Source organism: Polypterus senegalus, chromosome 11, assembly GCF_016835505.1.
Source record: "Polypterus senegalus isolate Bchr_013 chromosome 11, ASM1683550v1, whole genome shotgun sequence".
Lineage (NCBI taxonomy): Eukaryota > Metazoa > Chordata > Cladistia > Polypteriformes > Polypteridae > Polypterus > Polypterus senegalus.
The window spans coordinates 37,863,811-37,884,870 of record NC_053164.1 but is presented as its reverse complement, the minus strand read 5'-3'; the positions used below and the strand labels follow the sequence as shown (position 1 = coordinate 37,884,870).

At 37.0% G+C, this 21,060-nt stretch overlaps 1 protein-coding gene across 6 annotated transcripts in view; it reads right to left on the bottom strand.

The window, feature by feature from the left end:
- Positions 1–285: 285 nt before the first annotated feature.
- gmcl1 (germ cell-less, spermatogenesis associated) overlaps positions 286–21,060 on the bottom strand; it is a 66,799-nt gene continuing 46,024 nt past the window's right edge. For 4 of the 6 annotated variants that reach the window (XM_039768392.1, XM_039768396.1, XM_039768393.1 and 1 more), the window contains 9 exons: positions 17,302–17,386; positions 16,142–16,232; positions 15,840–15,983; positions 15,643–15,712; positions 15,346–15,390; positions 11,296–11,371; positions 8,813–8,958; positions 1,195–1,282; positions 286–915 (listed from right to left, as the gene is read on the bottom strand). In XM_039768392.1, coding sequence (XP_039624326.1) covers positions 781–915; positions 1,195–1,282; positions 8,813–8,958; positions 11,296–11,371; positions 15,346–15,390; positions 15,643–15,712; positions 15,840–15,983; positions 16,142–16,232; positions 17,302–17,386 — 880 coding nt within the window. In that variant the 3' untranslated portion in view covers positions 286–780. The remainder of the gene's footprint in view (positions 916–1,194; positions 1,283–8,812; positions 8,959–11,295; positions 11,372–15,345; positions 15,391–15,642; positions 15,713–15,839; positions 15,984–16,141; positions 16,233–17,301; positions 17,387–21,060) is intronic. The other 2 variants (XM_039768395.1, XM_039768397.1) reach the window with 1 other exon arrangement.

Genomic DNA, 21,060 nt, shown 5'->3' with positions numbered 1-21,060 from the left:
AGAGTCATGTATAACGTACATTAAGTATCAACATACGTTTTCGCAGCAAATGAGCTATACTCTAAAGAATGCCATTATAATTTCATCTTATGTCATGTTATTTCAACTATGATCATGAACATCAGCCACGGGGCTCTGTTTTACATATTCCTGTGATATTGTCATCCACACACACATTTAGGTAGATTTACTGTGGTCCTGTAGGCCATTTGCCGTTCGGTACACTGATAAACCCCTGCATACACAAAATGTATCTTCTTTTTTTTAATACAGTACAACAATACAGATGGTAAACTAGTCTGGTTTTTATTGAATGACCTGGAGACACAGCAACAGATGCGTTTCCTTGTTTTAGCAAAGTTTCATAAATTACAAAAACAAGGCAGAAAATTGAGAATACAGAAGGAAGAACAAAATGTAGCCATTGTTCGAGCTTTGATGCAAAGGAATGTCTTAACTTCCAAATCCAGTTGTAAAATAAAAAAAGAAGAAATACTCTTTAGATTAACAAAATACTGCTTAAACAACTTGCAACACTGTCGCACAACTTGTTTACAAACCCTCAAATGATGAGCCAATGTAAATCAGTGAAAATGGAACTGAGTTCTTATGCCCACATTGCATTTTAATATTTTAAAGCATAAAAAATATATATATATATACACACATTATATAAAATGCAATGGTATTTTTAGAAGTTCTTAAAGTGGCAAAATGTCACATACTGGCTTTTAACTGGTAACGTACTACATGGTAGACAGGATGGAGGAAGACACGCAGTCAAGAGGAGTTACTTTGACCCCGCTGTCTTGTACTCTCTTGTCCTCTGTTGCGAGGCTGTGTGAAGAGGAAGTTACAGCAAATGTACAGTGGAAACACAAGCAGTCGGCTGTCCAGGTTCATCGCAACATACTCCTGCAAAAAGGAGAAGTCAAAGAAATGGTAAGCAATTCACTAGATGCTGCATGCTTTTTAACAAGAAACAAAAAAACAGAAGACCGACACCCTGCAAGAAGAAGGGAAGAAGAAACCCTGCGAGATAAATTATTTGTGCTGAAACATTACAAATAACTTATATGCAGGTTTTGAAGCCAGAATACCGCTTCCTTTGTTCTAGCTGTGGGTTTAGAAACGCAGCCAATGACGGCACTAAACTCCCACCTTGATCATACGCAGTGGTGTTACATTACTCACCTGGTCCTTCTCAAGTGAGAGCACCTGGCAACCAGTAGAGCGGCTGAAGATAACCTTACCACTGACATCAAAGGAAGCCAATCGCAACCTGTCAAAAAGTACGTAACAATTACAGTGGGCTTAAACCACCCCACAAAAAAAGAAAATTAAGACCATATAAAAATTATGAATATACTCTCCCCTAATGTAAGCTTCTGCTACTACATAACAGAAAGACAAGGAAAACCAAAAGGTACAAACTGCCCAAGAATAATACAGTAACAAAGTCACAATTATATGTACAATAAGTGGGGAAAGGGATAGCAGTGTTTAAAAAAAATAAATAAATAAATAAAAAAAGGAGTGATTGGCTACTGAGATTAAAGAACACTTTAATAAGACAGAATTCATTAATACATCCTTGCCAGTCTTCACTTTTGCTCCAAATCAGCTGAGAATCCTGATTTACAGATCCAGAACTTAGCTATGCATTGTGAACACAAGGAGGCATCAGAAAGCCCCAAACCACTGACCCAGCTACTCACCACATGTTATTAGAATACAATAAAGGCTTTTTTATTCTCTCCCAAGGCACTTTCCACGGTCCTCTCCACATGTAAACCACAATAATACAATAAATGAACAATATATCACCAATCCTTCCTCCTTTGCGGAATGCTCCGACCCAACTTTGACTTGTCAATGTGCGGCAGCAGGCTTCCTTTACTGCCGGACCTGGGAATGTTTTTGGGGCCATGCTATGTCTTCTGGGAAGCACGTCCAGGTCATAATTAAAGTACAGAGGTCCTCCCCCTCTACTGGAATGTAGGGAGCCCAACAGGAATGCACTTCCGGACTCCTTAACCCAAGAACCCCAGCAGGTGCCCCAACTGGGTTCCCATGTGAGGATCACTGCCACCTGATGTATGGAGGGACTGAACTACTCCCAACTTCTTCTGGTCAGTCCATTATTTTATACTGGCCAGGCACAAAGTTATTTTTTCGCCCTGTCGGCCAATTTATCTGTCTTTCCAGACAGGCGTACCCACCTATGTAATAAACCATTCTTATCCTACAGCATGCATGTATTTATTATTAAAAGCTGTGCTCACTCAGTAGTCCACTACATTAAAGTCTCACTTTCACTTCAGTGCATGTCCACAATGAACTATATGCAAAATAAATCGATTTTTGGAAGCAATGTGGTAGTCAATGTATACAGGTCTAGTGCATTAATGCAGGGCTGGGGAGTCTGAGCCATTTTTACCCAATTCTAGCTCCAGCACTTAAGTGCTTTCAAACACAGGGCACACAAACACTATTTCTGTCAGTTTGTTAGTGTCTAACAATCTAATAAAAACAAACTAGTGTGCCAGATTCATATGCACGCCTATCGTGATCCTTTTATAAACCAACGCCTGGAATATGTGCAGGCATGATTTTTTTCATACTGTGTAAAGTGTACAATATGTTATATGTTACAATATGTTATACAATACTGTACTGACTATACAGTGTAGAATAAACTATTTATGGCCTCCTTTTCTTTTCATGCGATTGATGGTAGCCATTTACAGTAGTTTGTGTTATCTTTTAAGAAGAATCTTTCAAAAAGAAGCAAGACACACTCCTCATGAGCTCATCTTTGTTTTAAACTCTAGGTGGAGTGGTGGCTCTGAGGCTTGAGATCTGCACTGGCAATCAGAAGGTTGCCGATTCAAATCCCGCAAATGCCAAAATGGACTCTGCTCTGTGGGGCCCATGAGAAAGGCCCTTAACCTGCAATTGCTAAGTGCTTTGAGTAGTGAGAAAAGCGCTATATAAATGCAAAGAATTATGATTATTATTAAATGCAGGCTTCAACCTTACTAAAAGGAGGAGTGGGGGGAGGAACACAATTACCCAACGGGCCATTGTGAATGTCCCTGGTCAACGAAGAGGGAATGTGACAATGTGTGCCGCCATTATCCACTGAGGGGTCCTTCACTGACATGCCATCCTTGGTCTATGTGACACCATGCTTCTACTGGCTTTCTGTGATGGTCTCCGAGATCATTTATACCAACTTGATCAGAGGGAGCCAGCACAACCAGAACAGTCGTACTACATTGTAATTTGGAAAAAAGTCAGTCTCCACCGGGGTGCTCTGGTTCTTGACTGGTTCACCAACAACCCCAGATTCAGCAACATAAGTAACATTACTAACTGCAGTATCTAGCTTTTGCAGTAGTGTTTTGAATTGATTTCAGCATGATGTAAAGTTATGTTGTAGTGTATATTGTAGTGTGTGTGTTTTTGAGGGCTTTTGTGTGATGTCTGAAGGCAAAGTTTGGTTTTGATGTGAGATTACATGGTTTTTGAGTAGAGAGTTTAGTCTTGACCTGAAAGTTTGAAGTTGAGGGAGTTGAGTGTGCAGATATGGATATGAGTTTAGAGTTTTGGGAAATGGAGCTTAAGTTTAAAAAATAGTGCCATTCATGAATTTAATTGACAATGAATGGTAAATTCCAATTCACTTCCTGGAATTGGAATTAGAATTGAATGATGGGAAATGTAATTGGAATGGAATTAGAATGTCTGGAAACAGAATTGAATTCAAATAAATTCCACTTTATAAGATGATTTGACTTGATTTGCTAAATGGTCTGCAGTATATTAAATTTGAATCATAAACATATAAAAGAAATACAAGAGTAATGTATGTTTTACACATTAAACATGCTAATTTCACAAATCACTCTAATAAATAAAAAGTAAAATATGAAATTTGATTGTCTCATTTGCATGTGCCACTCTGCACATTAATGTCCCTAAAACATTTTCTTAAATTACATTAAAACAATGTTTCCCAGAATTCCAAGCATGGCGAAAGTTCAAGACCTATGAGTAAAATTGAAAGCCAATCAGGGCCCATGTGAAGGTGTGAGACTGGAGATTTTCTGTGAATTTAATAGGAAAGTTTTCGAAAAGCATCAATGAAATCCCCTCTGCTTTTAATAAGGATACTCTGATCAGACTAGGGCTGATACTGATTTAATGATACTGGATTGGCCAATTCCAATTCTTTTTTTTTTTTAATCTTTATCCGTGCATGACGAGACACAGAGAAGCCTTATGTTCTGTATTAAAGTGTTTTTATAATTAAACTACAGACCACAGGTGCTACCTATTCATTTTTATTAACAAAATTAAATTATGTAGGCTTATTGTTCAGTTACCATAAAAACATCAAAATAAATACAAACCCCTTAAAATAATGCTTAAAGTAATAAAAGAAAATATTTATCCATAATACATGAGACATAAAAGAAAAAAATGCTTATCATAATTACAACTTGTTATCCTGTTTCATCTTGTCTGCAATGTACTTATCTGAAACAAAACTTAATTAAAAATAAAGTAGTCTTCACCATTTCTCTGAAAAAACAATATTCCCACACACTAAGTCAATTAATTGATATTGGAAGTTAAACACTGCTAAAAAATGTAAACATACAGTCATAAGAAAAAGTTTGGGAACCCCTCTCAGCCTGTATAATAATTTACTTTCAACAAAAAAGATAACAGTGGTATGTCTTTCATTTGCTAGGAACATCTGAGTACTGGGGTGTTTTCAGAACAAAGATTTTTAGTGATGCAGTATTTAGTTGTATGAAATTAAATCAAATGTGAAAAACTGGCTGTGCAAAAATTTGGGTCCCCTTGTAATTTTGCTGATTTGAATTGTAACTGCTCAATACTAATTACTTGAAACATCAAATTGGTTGGATTAGCTCATTAAGCCTTGAACTTCATAGACAGGTGTGTCCAACCTTGAGAAAAGGTATTTAAGGTGGTCAATTGCATGTTGTGCTTCCCTTTGACTCTCCTCTGAAGAGTGACAGCATGGGACCCTCAAAGCAACTCTCAAAAGATCTGAAAACAAAGATTGTTTAGTCTCATGGTTTAGGGGAAGGCTACTCAAAGCAATCTCAGAGGTTTAAACTGTCAGTTTCAATTGTAAGGAATGTAATCAGGAAGTGGAAGGCCACAGGCACAGCTGCTATTAAACCAACCCAGGTCAGGCAGGCCAAGAAAAATACAGGAGCAGCATATGCACAGGATTGTTAGAATGGTTACAGACAAGCCACACATCACCTCCAAAGACCTGCAAGGACATGTTGCTGCAGATGGTGTATCTGTACATCGCTCTACAATTCAGTGTAATTTGCACAAAGAACATCTGTAAGGCAGGGTGATGAGAAAGAAGCCCTTTCTGCACTCACACCACAAACAAGAGTCGCTTGTTGTATGCAAATGCTCATTTAGACAAGCCAGATTCATACTGGAACAAAGTGCTTTGGACTGAAGAGACAAAAATCAAGTTATTTGATCATAACAAAAAGTGTTTTGCATGGTGGAAGAAGAACACCGTATTCCAAGAACAACACCTGCTACCTACTTTGGTGGAGGGTCAGATGAATTCAACCCAATATCAAAAAATTTTTCAGGATAATGTTCAAGTACACGGTGGCGCAGTGGTAGCGTTGCTGCCTCGCAGTTAGGAGACCCGGGTTCGCTTCCTGGGTCCTCCCTGCGTGGAGTTTGCCCGTTTTCCCCGTGTCTGCGTGGGTTTCCTCTGGGCGCTCTGGTTTCCTCCCACAGCCTAAAGACATGCAGGTTAGGTGGATTGGCGATTCTAAATTGGTCCTAGAGTGTGCTTGATGTGTGGGTGTGTTTGTGTGTGTCCTGTGGTGGGTTGGCACCCTGCCAGGGATTGGTTCCTGCCTTGTGCCCTGTGTTGGCTGGGACTGGCTCCAGCGGGTTGGAAAATGGATGGATGGATGTTTAAGCATCAGTCACAAGGTTGAAGTTACACAGGGGTTGGATATTCCAACAAGACAATGACCCAAAACACAGTTCGAAATCTACAAAGGCATTCATGCAGAGGGAGAAGTACAATGTTCTGGAATGGCCGTCACGGTCCCCTGACTTGTTCAACAGCCATCAAATTTAACTGAACTGGAGAGATTTTGTAAGGAAGAATGGTCAAAAATACCTCCATCCAGAATCCAGACACTCATCAAAGGCTACAGGAGATGTCTAGAGGCTGTTAGATTTGCAAAGGAGGCTCAACTAAGTATTGATGTAATATCTCTGTCGGGATTTATGCACCTGTCTAATTTTGTTATGATGCATATTGCATATTTTCTGTTAATCCAATAAACTTAATGTCACTGCTAATTACTACTGCTTCCATAAGGCAAGTCACATATTGAAAGGAAGTTGCTACTTTGAAAGCTCAGCCATTGATAAACAAAAATACAAAGAATTAGGAGGGATTCCCAAACTTTTTCATATGACTGTACATGCATTAATAGATTTTACTATGAAGGTGTTGTATTATTTTTTTACAATCTGCTAGCTAGACATTCCTAATTCTAGAGGTTAGATTATAAATACGGATCACCATCTTACTTATATAGTACTTGTTTCTTACCATTTTTGAAGTACCATGACACACACAAATAATAAATACTGTATAAACCCTTAAAAAATGGACAAATCTTTCAAATGTTTTTTAATCAAGAGAATAAAACCATAACATGTTTACAAGTTAAATAGACACTTTTGCTGTTAAGCTAACATGACGTTTCTTTACAGAGCAGCAATTTCAAATTCGTCTTTAGCTTTATCTTTTTCTAACTGAAAATATGAGCTGCTGTACTTAACACAAGCTTGCTCACCAACTGAACTCAGACAAGCAGTGTCCATTTAAATTAAAGGACAAAATAAAAAGGCACAAATTCATTAAAGCATTTTTTGCTAGTTGTCTACTTGCAGAGGACAATTCCTCTTTTTTCAGTTTATCACTCCACTTTCTTTAATGTAAAGGCTAATATTTCTGTCTTCTTTCCCACTGGTAGTCTACCTTTCTGCTCCCTGTTTACAGAATGTCTGAAGTAACAAAAAAAAACAAAAAAAAAAACTAACAAAACAAAAAGCTCAACTACTGTAATACTGCATATACAGGAACACCGCAACTAAATTGCTGTAAAGCTTAGAAAAGCAGAGGCTAACGAAAAGTGGTATTTTTGGTTGGCCAATTTAGTGATCACTGATTGAAGCTTTGATAGTGAAAAATCACCCAATTTAGTTGAGCTCTACTGGCTAGATGTCATTGATCTTTGCATATGTGCCCTGTCCATTTTCTAAGAATATAACGGAACAATTACATTTTGGATAGGTAAACAAGACAGATTACTTTTTATAATGTATTTTTTTTGTTCATATTAAAAAAAAACACCTTTTTTTAACTGGAGTTTACCTTCATTATAGGAAACTTGCCATCTAGCTTTTCCAAATGACGACTGCCAATTTTTGTCATGAGTAAAAATGTTGTATTACCACAACATTTATGTTGATCCCTGTGGGATCTCAGTTATAATGTACAACACAGATGCACATCTTCATTCGCTTGCACCCTTATTTGCTTAGTACTATACTAGATTACAAAATTTACAATTCTATACATGATTAATTACCAACCAATTATTATAGAATAATAATGTTTCCTATAAAAGCTACAGTTAGAAACTTAGCATACATTTGCAACAGTCAGAAGCTTTTTTCAACTACCTCATCACACTGGTATTTTGAACGCCCACACTTTAATGCAAACAGCCTACCCTGCTCCAATTAGTTAATCATGTGCCTTTAACTCGATATGTTTATGAAGCAAGTGATTTAAGGGACTATGGCCCAGCTACATAGAAGGGCATCTCTGAACACATGGGCTGTAGCAGCAGAAAAACATAGTGTGTTCCATTAATATTAACTATGAATAAGATGATAAGGCTACAGTGAGCACAAAGCCACCAAACTTAAATAAATTGACTGGAAAACTGTTGCCCCAGTCTGACAAATCTTGATTTCTGCAGCAACATGTAGATAATAGAATTGGAATCTGGTGCAAACAGCATTCACCCATGGATCCATTCTGCCCCGTGTCAATAACAAAGGCTGGTGGTGCACATTAGGCCTCTTATTGCCAAATAAGCTCTGAATGATACAACATAACCAAGTACTGTTTCTGACCATGCACAACTCTTTAAGGCCACAATCTACCCTTCCTCAAATGGATAATTCCCGCAGGGTAATATGCCATGTCACAAAGTAAACATCATCTCAAACTCTTTCCATTAATATGACAGTAATTTCCGTTTACTCAAATGACATACACAGCTCCCAGATCATAAGCCAATAGGGATGAAGTGAAACGCATCAGGAATGCATTGCATAAAAATCCACAGGAAGTAGAACTGAAGCTATTAATTCATAATGGACCAATATTCCAAACCTTGCTCATAACATGCCTCAAAGAGTTCAGGCAAAGTGCTCCATTCACGAACCTAGATTGGTGTACCTAAAATAGTTTCCACTGAGTGGATATTTTGAATGTATTTTTTTAAAAGACAACTGATTAGGGGATACAAAAAATAAGGTCTTTAGTGCCTATAAGCAGCTGTCTCAAAGTACAGAAATCTTTTTCTTTCCCAAAGCCTCCTCCTCTTGAATGAGATTTATTTGTACCAATTTAAATGCAAACTACAACTTAAACTATTATTTAAAAAAAACAAACAAACATGACAAACAGTACCTGTATGTAATATTCCTGTGGGGCTGTAGACTGACAGAACCACTGCAAGGCTGGCTCAGTGTATTTCTTTTGAAGACAATAAACCTGTTGGTGTACGTCACTAACAGATCAAAGCCAAAACTAAACCCAGTCCACCTCCAGCAGTACTGTTAAGAAAGAAGACACTATTGATGCATCACACTGAAAAGTTAAGGCATATCCATTTTTTGGTTTAGATAAACTTCCATCAATAGAAAGAAAACTGCTAGAATCCTAGAAAACACTCCAGTAAAAAATAAAGGCAAACATTTGACCTAAAATGATTTTATTTAGTTACTAAAAATATACTTAAAGGTACCTTTGCTAAATAACTTGTGGGCCTATATTACCATATATCTCATAATTGTTTATTAAAATCATCTGAAATGAACTATTTCTTACAAAGACCTTATTTATTTTAGGCAAATGCTTACTACACCATTTAATGTGGAGTAAACAACAGAGGTTTACTTTTGTTAATATGAAGGAGAGAATTTACTAGTGAAAATGCTAAAATGTCCAAGTTTATTGCCATTTATTTACTGAAAAGATCTTTATCCTGCAAACAGATTCTGATAATGCTTAGACCCCTTCACTTTCTGCATACTTTGTTGTGGTGCAGATTAAATTTTAAATGGATACATTTGCCATTTTTGTCCATCAATCTACACTCAATAACCCATAATGAAAAGTGAAAAATGTTTTTGCAAAGGATTGCAAATTTATTAGAAATCAAAAACTGAAATTTCTCTTTCATATAAGTATTCAGTACTTAGGAGAAGCACCTTTGTCAGCATTTACAGCCTCAAGACATTTTGGGTAAGTCTCTACAACCTTTGCACACCTAGATTTGGGCGATTTATCCCATTCCCATTGCAGATCCTCTCAAGCTCAGGAAGAAAAGCATCTGTAAACTCCCATCTTTAGATCTTTCCACACATGTTCTGTGGGGTTTAGGTCTGGGCTTCTGATCATTGTTGTACTGAAAGATAAACTGTTGCTCTAATCTGAGATCATATGCACTTCTGAACAGGTTTTCTTCAAAAAAAAAACTCTCTGTATTGGGTACAGTCATCCTTCTCTTAATTCTGACCAGTCTACCTGTCTCTGGCATTAAGTAGCATCTTCATCACATGATGCTGCCATCATCATGCTTCACACAGGTAGTATGGTATTAGGTGCATGGTGGGCCATTTGGCAAACTCCACGTGGCAGTCATATGCCTTTTACTTAAGACTTGCTTCCGTCTCACCACTCTACCATGAACACCTGACTGATGAAGTGCTGCTGATTTGGTCATCCTTCTGACAGGTTCTCCCATCTTAGCAGAGGACTTCAAAAACCAATAGTCATTCTAACAGAGTTGCAGGGCACTTCATGAACCAAGGCCCTGTGTGCCCGGTTTCTCAGTTTGGCCAGATGGATAACTATAGAAATAGTTCTGGTGGTTCCAAACTCTTCCATTCCTCAATTATTGAGGTGACTATGCTCATGGGAACGCTCAAAGCTTTAGAAATGGTTTTAAACCCTTCCCCTGATCTATGCCTCACCATAATCTGATCACAGAGGTCTACAGAGAGTTCCTTGGATTTCATGGCTTGTTTTATGTCCCGACATGCAGTATAAATTGTGGACCTTATATACACAGCGGTGTGCATTTCAAAAATATGTCTATTCAATTCACTTTGTCATAGGTGGACTCCAATCAAGTTCTACACACATCACAAGGCATAGTTTTTGATTTTTAATAAATTTGCAAACCTTTCCAAAAACATCTTTTTGCTTTGTCATTATGGGTTATCGTGTGTATACTGATGTGCAAAAATATCAAATTTATTCATTTAAAATTAAATCTATAACACAATAATGTGCTCAGATATTCATGTAGTTCTTCTAACCATCTTGGTAGAGAATATGTCAGGCTAAACTTAGAGGGGTGTGACCAGCAAGACTTTATCTGTTATCTTTATGGAATGCTCATTTTTTTAATTTCGTCATGTATAATATTCAAGAAAGGGTTCAACAGCAAATACTCCAAAAGAGAAACTTCTTTTTTATACTTTTTTCTCTATGTTTTGCATATGAATGTATATTTTGTTTTTTCTCTCTTCCATTACCTGCGATCTTAAATCTTCTTAATGCCTGTATTTTAAGTTTGTACATAAGCAAATTGAGCAGCAGTATATATGGAAAAGTACAGAATTTGTTTCCTGTGTTTGCTTGCACTAAGTCACCCAACACTAAAATGGAAATTCATCCAGGATTGTACTCCCTTTCCTGCATCATAAAACACACTAACAAAAGATACCTGTTGAAAACAGTGCTCAGAATGCAATTGTTAATGAGTAAGAGAAACTGATTTATTTCACAAACCTGATTTATTGTTAGAACAAACCAAAATAAAACCAGTTTAGACTCCTTTCCTAGGGACTCTTGTCACATTAAGAATGGTATGCCGTACTCACATCACCATCCCTGGTCAGTTTCCTGCCACATCTCATACTGCTTAACTCGAACTCCTCCTTGTTTACATCTCGTGGGCTGTAGAAGACATTAAACATGGGATAAAAGAGAATTCTGCTATTAAAGTGCCCACTGAAAACAGGTTAGGTTCACCGATAACCAAAATATCAGGTGCAAGGCAGAAAACCAGAGTGCCGGTCCATCACAGGGTACACATCCACACCCTTTTCAGTTTAGAGTCACCTATCAACTTAACCTGCACATATTTGAGATGCTGGAGGTAAACCAGAGTTTCCTTAGAAAACCATCACTGAAACTCAAGAAAATGTGAACATTTTACAAGGACTGAGACCAGAATGAGATTTAAAACCAGTTTCCTGAAATTGTAAAACAGCAGCCTTAACTAGTTTAAATTATGTTAGCTACCACTAAGTGTATTTTAATACAATAACTTATCAAGTGCTCAAATTTTAAATTCCAAATAAAAATCTTTTCCTTTAGGTAATGCCCACCCTGTCTCCTCATACCAAACATGCTGGAACAGATGGGGAGACAACAGTATAGGAGGATTAAAACGACTCCTCCCCTCTTTGCAGGAAGGCCCCTGATGTGTGTTTGGCATGACCTGACTATACCAGACTCTAGAAACTTGTGGTTTAATAAATAAATCTAACAATTCTTCTTCCATTTGGAGTGTAACTACATTTCTGCCTAGCAGAGCCTGATTAGGTATCTTTTCAACACGCATGTATTTTCTTAGAAAAACTGGCACCTTATAAGCAGTTATCAGCTGATACTGGAATGTCCAGATGGGACTGGTTCTGCTAAAGTGGGAAGAAATATCTTTTATTCACTGCATGGGTTTCTAACTTTCTTTATATAGTGCATCCGGAAAGTTTTCACAGCGCATCACTTTTTCCACATTTTATGTTACAGCCTTATTCCAAAATGGATTAAATTTGTTTTTTTTCTCAGAATTCTACACACAACACCCCATAATGACAACGTGAAAAAAGTTTACTTGAGGTTTTTGCAAATTTATTAAAAATAAAAAAAACTGAGAAAGCACATGTACATAAGTATTCACAGCCTTTGCTCAATACTTTGCCGATGCACCTTTGGCAGCAATTACAGCCTCAAGTCTTTTTGAATATGATGCCACAAGCTTGGCACACCTATCCTTGGCCAGTTTCGCCCATTTCTCTTTGCAGCACCACTCAAGCTCCATCAGGTTGAATGGGAAGCGTCGGTGCACAGCCGTTTTAATATCTCTCCAGAGATGTTCAATTGGATTCAAATCTGGGCTCTGGCTGGGCCACTCAAGGACATTCACAGAGTTGTCCTGAAGCCACTCCTTTGATATCTTGGCTGTGTGCTTAGGGTCATTGTCCGGCTGAAAGATGAACCGTCGCCCCAGTCTCAGGTCAAGAGCGCTCTGGAGCAGGTTTTCATTCAGGATGTCTCTGTACATTGCTGCAGTCATCTTTCCCTTTATCCTGACTAGTCTCCCAGGTCCTGCCACTGAAAAACATCCCCACAGCATGATGCTGCCACCACCATGCTTCACTGTAGGGATGGTATTGGCCTGGTGATGAGCAGTGCCTGGCTTCCTCCAAACGTGACGCCTGGCATTCACACCAAAGAGTTCAATCTTTGTCTCATCAGACCAGAGAATTTTGTTTCTCAGAGTCTTTCAGGTGTCTTTTGGCAAACTCCAGGCGGGCTGCCATGTGCCTTTTACTAAGGAGTGGCCTCCGTCTAGCCACTCTACCATACAGGCCTGAATGGTGGATTGCTGCAGAGATGGTTGTCCTTCTGGAAGGTTCTCCTCTCTCCACAGAGGACCTCTGGAGCTCTGACAGAGTGACCATCAGGTTGTTGGTCATCTCCCTGACTAAGGCCCTTCTCCCCTGATCGCTCAGTTTAGATGGCTGGCCAGCTCTAGGAAGTGTCCTGGTGGTTTCAAACTTCTTCCACTTACAGATGATGGAGGCCACTGTGCTCTTTGGGACCTTCAAAGCAGCGGAAATTTTTCTGCAACCTTCCCCAGATTTGTGCCTCGAGAAAATCCTGTCTCGGAGGTCTACAGACAATTTCTTTGACTTCTGTCAACTGTGGGACCTTATATAGACAGGTGTGTGCCTTTCCAAATCATGTCCAATCAACTGAATTTACCACAGGTGGACTCCAATTAAGCTGCAGAAACATCTCAAGGATGATCAGGGAGAACAGGATGCACCTGAGCTCAATTTTGAGCTTCATGGCAAAGGCTGTAAATACTTATGTACATGTGCTTTCTCAATTTTTTTATCTTTAATAAATTTGCAAAAACCTCAAGTAAACTTTTTTCACATTGTCATTATGGGCTGTTGTGTGTAGAATTCTGAGGGAAAAAAATGAATTCAATCCATTTTGGATTAAGGCTGTAACATAACACAATGTGGAAAAAGTGATGTGCTGTGAATACTTTCCGGATGCACTGTATATGCCTATTGAGGCAGAGGCAGGGTCTAATAAGTATTAATGGTACCAAGAAGATGACTGGTTAAAACAGGCAACTCCAACATGTCTACAATCAAATGTGAATGGACTCTTACTTCTAGTGACATTCTTTGTATTCCTGTTATGTCCACTTAACCTTTCATATAATATTACCACTATGTCTTATGATTGCTTTCCTGTACACAAGATGCTATATTATACTTTTCCCAACTTTTGCTTTATTTCCTTCATTTACATCAACTTGACGATTTACCATATTTTTTTTCAATTTTGGTGATTTTAAAACTTATTTATAATTTTATATTATGTCTTTGCTATACTTTGAGCTAACAACCAATGCTCTGAAAAATGATATATAAATAACTAGCTGTTCCTCATGGATCTATCCATGTAGTAGTGAAACAGGACAAACTTTGAAAATCAATAAAAAAAAAGGTATTGCTAGCCAAGCGGAGACAAGTTACGCTACAAAAACACAGAGGTAGACCGATTCCCCACTGCTGACGTCACACTTTCCCCTCCCCTCAAGCCACAGCCTCTGTCTCGGATTAGCGAGAATATATCACTCCTACAAGCGAACTATGATTCTTAGTGCAATGAGAGAAGTTGCAAAAACAACCGTAATGTTCAAGCAAATTCTAGGAAGAAAAAAAAACCTGATCTAAATCCATTAAGTAATTCTCTCGTTCACTAGCTAAGCCGATGTAAGATACGCCCCAAGGCTGGCGTGTGAGTGAGGAGGGCCCCACTGCATCTCTGTCAGATTTGAGTAAATAAATATGTACTGCAAGTGAACTATGATACTTGGTGTGATGAGATAAGTCACAAAATCACACAGAAGGTTCAAGCAAATTATAGAAAAAAACCTGATCTAAACCCATTAAGTAGTTCTCTCGTGAAAAGTGGACAGACAAACAAACAAACGGATGTTGGATATTTTATATATATATATATATATATATATATATATATATATATATATATATATATATATATATATATATATATATATATATATATATATGAATGAACTTTTATGAATTCCAGATACCAAAGAAAATATTGATAAAGCTGACAAAGCATTTCCTGTTAAGTTGGTTATATGAATTTAAGAAATAAGAATAAGGCTTTTAATCTGGGGATTCAGAAAGGAAATGTTTTAATTGTATGTGTTCTCTATGGCATTCATAAAATAATTAAAACATTCTTTTCCAGTAAAAATTAATGCTGTATAGGAAGTCTAAAACGTACAGTAGCTAATCAACCACATAGTTTCTCTTTAACGTATATAGAATATATTTAGCAATATTGCAATCAGTTTGGTAGTAAAGAAAAGTAAAGTTTTAATGAATCATCTGACTGCAGTGTTAGTATTGTTGCTTCACAAACTTTGAATGCCAGACCAGTTTCTATCTGGCAAGTTCTCTGGGTACTTCAGTTTTATTTCTGCATCCCAAAAATATACTTGTTAGGTAATTGGTAATTCTAAATTGGTCCATGCGAGTAGTGTTTACACTATACAAGTGCCCTGTCCAGGGGATGGCACCTACCTTGTGCCCAAAGCTGCCAGGATACATGCCAGTACCTGCATAATGCTGTATTAGATTAAGCAAGTTTGAAAATGTTATGTTTAAAGCATCAAAAACTGCACTATAAACTCAGAATTACATAATACAATTACATTCTATATCTAACAAAAGCAGAACTTTAGCTCAGACATGCACATTCTGTTAATTAAATGCTAAAAGATTAAGTACAGCATCGAAGAATCACTTTTTTATTTCATGTGCCTTTCTTCTTTACTCAACAACACAATGTACATAAAACTGGCTATATTAGATACTTACTCCCAGTCACTGTCATGCTCTGCCTTTAACATTGCAAACCACTGCTGTTTGTATGCTGCTAGTAGCCACTCTACAAAAAAATAAAAACAAGTATAAAGAGCTTGTTACACTATATAAAAAACAGAAAAGTAGGAACAAGCAACAAATGTTATTGATAAAAACACCTATTAAGTATATAGTAATGGATTAATACTCACCACATGGAATGATGGCATCACGCTCTGCTATCCTAGCAGATGCTAAATCATTGATGACATACTGTAAGCGAATATGCTTGAACACAGAGGTAAACGGGGCACCCCGCTCAGATTCTAAGAATGAAATCCCCTCCTCATGGTACTCTGAAAACAAATGACAGAAAAGGAGTAAAGGGTAAATTATAGCATTGATGCTGTGACAAAGAATGAATATTGAAAAGTAAATCTGGGCATATTTTGATGCTGATGTTCATCTAAATAACCACTAGTTGATATAGACCCAAAAACCTTAAAAATCCCACCTTTTTGCTGCTTTGATATCCAGTTGTCAGCATCGACTAGGAGATGTTTCAGATTTCCATTCCATGAAGGTACCAGCTGCAAAAACATCCACTGAAACAAACATGATTGTAAAAATTAAAAACTGATTTTTCACTCATTAGAGCTAACTTAAAAGTCTTTAAAAGAACTACTTGTCCATGCTGATTTTCATTTTAATTTTATATTTTGCACTTCTTGTTTAATTAGACATCAATCAGCCTTTTGTCTTAAAAGAACAGTCAAAATTCACTACGCTGGTCTTTTATTTTTCTAATAACGTTAGTGTGCTAGGTGACACAGTGTTACTGCTGCTTTGCAGTAAGCAGACTCAGGTTAACCTCCTGGGTGCTACCCGTATGGAGTTTGCATGTTTTCCTCATGTTTGCATGTGTTTCTTCCACAGTCCAATGACTTGCAGATCAAGTGCATCGGTGATGTTAAAGTGTGTGTGTGTTCAACCTGTTAAGAGTTGGGTTGGGATCCAGCCTGAAAAATGTTCTTGCCTTGCGTTGACTGCATGCTTGAATCAGCTCCAGCTGCCCCATACTCCTGCTCTACATGAACGTTTTAAAGACGGATGGCGGGACCGGAATGTTAATCACTGCTTTTATTAAACACCCATTTTTGTCACTACTAATTAGATTGACATACTGTGTGTGTGCGTGTGTTCACCCTGAGATGGACTGATGCCCTGTTAACTTTTTGTTATTGTGTTTTGCCCAGTGATTGCTAGAATAGGCTCCAGCTGGATAAATGGATGCAAGGTTTTCCATCTTTATTACACCATTTTAAAACTCAGCAAATCCAGGTGTAAATAAAAACAAAATTAGATACGAAAACTTGCAAAGAAACATTAGCATTACCAAAAAGAATATCCAAGGGGAAACAAGCGTTTTCTATGTATAAAATTCACAAACTTACATGCTATGCTGTATAAATAAAGCACACATATCTTTATTTCTTATTTTTTAATAATCAGTGCAATTAAAGAGTTTACACTTGCTTAAAAGAGATCTTTAGAAGAACTTAAGATGGAGGAAGACAAACAATAAATGTATATCTTTTGATGTCACTAATTACCAAAATCAGATTGGATGCCTTTCTAGTTTTTTTTAAAAAAACTCAAATGCCACTATTATACCTTTTTGAGGGTGGTGTAAACATCCATCTCCACCTGCATTACAAAGAGATCTGGTGACCTCACTAACTGCTCCATCATACGTACACTGTGAACAACAGAGAAAGTGAAATAGTGAAAAAAAGATAGTGTTACAGCAAATAATTCAAGAATGGCAGACAGTCAGACACAAAACATACACACTGCTCAATAAAACAGTAAAGAATTTCAACATATTGTATATCTTAAAATAATTACATAATACTTTACTTGGTGCTGCATAGTGGGAAAAGCAGTCAGTGCTGCCCCTTAACAGCTCCAGGAGACCCACATTCTCCATCTCTGTGCAACTCTCTTTCGCTTAATATTCAAATTAGCTAACTAGTGATTTTAACTTGCCTCTGCATAACTGTGTGTGTGTGTGTGTGTGTGTGTGTGTGTGTGTGTACTGCAGAGCTGCATTGTTTGAAGCAACCAATGCTGCTGGATAAATTATGTTTTCTTGAGATGAACTGAATTAAATGGGATTAAAAAATAGACAGGCAGGTTTTCACCCATCCATTATAAATGTAACACGATACCTCATTACAATAACATAAAAATGGCTTTATTTTCATCTCTAAAATGGATACACTTACCGTGATATTTTATTACACATCCTTAACAATTATGTTGGTCTGTATGGCACAGTCCTTGGCTGGTTTAGTTTAGAATTTTAATAACTATTTCATAATTTGCAGAAACCACTGCATCACTCCTGTTTGAAATTACATTGGTTACTCTTCTGACTTCTCTCCTTGGCAAAAGAGACTCAGTGAAGACCTCTAGTAGCAGACCCTTCTGTGTCTGTTCGTGACACTGAAGCCTGTGACATCATTCAGGGGGCTTCAACTGGAGGTGTAAAGCAGAGATTTTTGGAAAAGGCTATCTTGAAAATGTGCCATTCAGTGGTTCCCCACATTGTTTTAGTGGATAAATGTGTGTGTGCATTTAAAGACACATATGGATGCTAAGCACTAATAAATAGATGTGGCTGCATTTCACTAATAAAGCTGAATATTAAATCAACTGGAGAATGACTTTAATAATAAACGATAGTTCACTGTTTCTACATTTGAACCACTGCATGATAATCTCTTTAAAATAAGTTACAATGCATGTGCATTTAATCAGTCATACACTCGTTAATTTGTGATATTAGGCTTTAAGAGTGAGGTTCAGCTACACTATATATATTTTAGAGCTGCTGATTGCCATTAATGCTAAAAATTTCTGCCTCTACATTTTTTAATGTAAATTCTAAATGTGTTAATTTAATCTTTTCAATATGACCTCGCTTAATGAAACCGCGGCAAATGCATCCAAGTCTATCAATAGCACTTGATTTTTTTCTTGTGTTACTTATTGAAAATGGTCTTCATCTACACACCAGTACAAACGTCACATGTCCCTTGTAATATGGGATCAACATATACTGAAACAACATACAGTGTACCATACTGAATCATCAAGTGACACGATTTGACCCATATTTTCATATACTGTACAATGTTTCATACATACACTATCTATTTAGAGTGCAGAGAATAACATGAGAAGAATTAAAATCAAACCAGTTATACAAGCAGACTGCCAACAAATACGTTTGCCGTGGAGATTTTTGGTTACCCATTACAGGATATCTGACCTGAAACTGCATGGCCCACATGCTACCCAGTTCCATGCGACTAAAAAGCAGATGACACAGAGTGGAATCGCTCGATTCCTTATACCTCACTTAGAACTCCCTACAGCAGACATGGTAGGTGGATGTTAATTAATTGTATGTCACCTACTGTTATCCTGCATTAGCCTATTTTATAGTGAAACCAATAAAACTAGGCAATAATCAGTGCAAACTGATAATGCCAATATTTCCACCCATTTGGGGTGAAGATTAAGAGAAGTACTTATTTTGTAATTCATAAATGACACATTCTAGGGCATGTAATTAAAACATCTAAATAAATAACTCTATAAAATACATATTTTTAGTCTATTCCTTACTATTTAAAAGCCTAATTTATACATATTTACAATCTAATTGTTGACTTTTACGGTCCAGAGAAAAGCTGTGGCGTTGACTTGTGATAGCACAACCTGAGCTACAGTATAGTAGTGCTGATTGTGCACAAAAGCTGAAGCATGCTTTTATATTTCTGTTTTTTGAATATTTATTTGTGTAACTGTTAAGTGCTTTTGGTATGCTATCTTGCAACACAGCAGTCCAAACCATATGGATTGGTATTCCCAAATATTATAGCAACCCCTAGGAGTTGGTGTTTGGTGGTCATTGTTTCAGTTATAGAAAACAGCTCAGTAAACTGAAATCATTTAAAGCTATTACCACGTTTTTTTATCAGAAATTAACAACAGAGTTACTTCTACTTTTTAGAAAAATACCAATATTCTTGAAGAAAATATGATTAATTGTGATTAATATGCAGTTAACTTTGAAGACATTTTTAATTAAACAGTAGACCTAGTTTTTTTATTTATGCTTTGCAAAATCCTTTTCAGATTTTCTTTTTTTTAAATCTAGTTACTCCTCACTTTCTAAAAAGGCAAAACCTCCACTTAATCAAAACCTTTTTTAGCAAATAATTTATTAAACATGTCTTCTAAGATCCAACAGCTTTAAATGCTAAATAAAAACAACTAGCCAACCCACGGCGTACCATACGCCGCATAATCAGGCCGGTTTTTTTAATGATTTTTTTTTTTTTTAATTTTATTAATTTTATTACAATCAATACATAGCAATCACATTTTTACAAAAAAAAAAAGAAAAAAAGAATTATGCTAAGAACAGATCAATCCCCACCCTTGAGAGAGAGAGCAAGCCAAACGGTGTAAAATTTAAGGCTTTTAAAAAATACCTAAATCAACAAATTCTCTGTACTTTATAAACTTATTTCAAAATATTACTGATTAGATCCTGCCATGTTTTGAAAAAAGTCTGCACAGATCCTCTAACTGAGTATTTGATTTTTTCCAATTTTAAATAATATAACACATCAGTTTCCCACTGACTTAAAAGAGGAGAGTTTGGGTTCTTCCAGTTTATCAGAATAAGTCTGCGTGCCAAAAGTGTAGTGAATGCAATCACAATTTGTTTGTCCTTCTCCACTTTAAGACCCTCTGGAAGAACCCCAAACACAGCTGTTAATGGGTTAGGAGGGATTGTGAGTCCAAGACTGTCTGAGAGGTAATTAAAAATTTTTGTCCAGAATAATGTTAATTTGGTGCAGGCCCAGAACATGTGACCTAGTGAGGCTGGAGCTAATTTGCAGCGTTCACAGGTTGGATCATGTCCTGGAAACATTTTGAGAGTTTTAGTCGAGACAGATGTGCTCGATATATAATTTTGAGCTGTATAATTGTATGCTTTGCACATATGGAGCTCGAGTGAATTCTCTGCATTGCTACTTTCCACTCCTTTTCTGATATATTAATTGAGAGATCATTTTCCCAGTGTCCTCTTGGATCTTTGAAAGGAAGGGATTGTAAAAGGATTTTATATATTGTAGAGATGGAGTCTTAACTCCTTTAAATTGAGCAATAAATTTTCCAGCGTGGATGAGGGTGCCAGATGAGGAAAATCTGGAAGGTTCTGTTTAACAAAGTTCCTGATTTGAAGATAGTAAAAGAAATTTGTAGCTGGAATGTTAAATTTGGAATGTAATTGTTCATAGGATGCAAAGACGTTGTCTATATAAAGATCCCTAAGCAAGTTAATTCCAA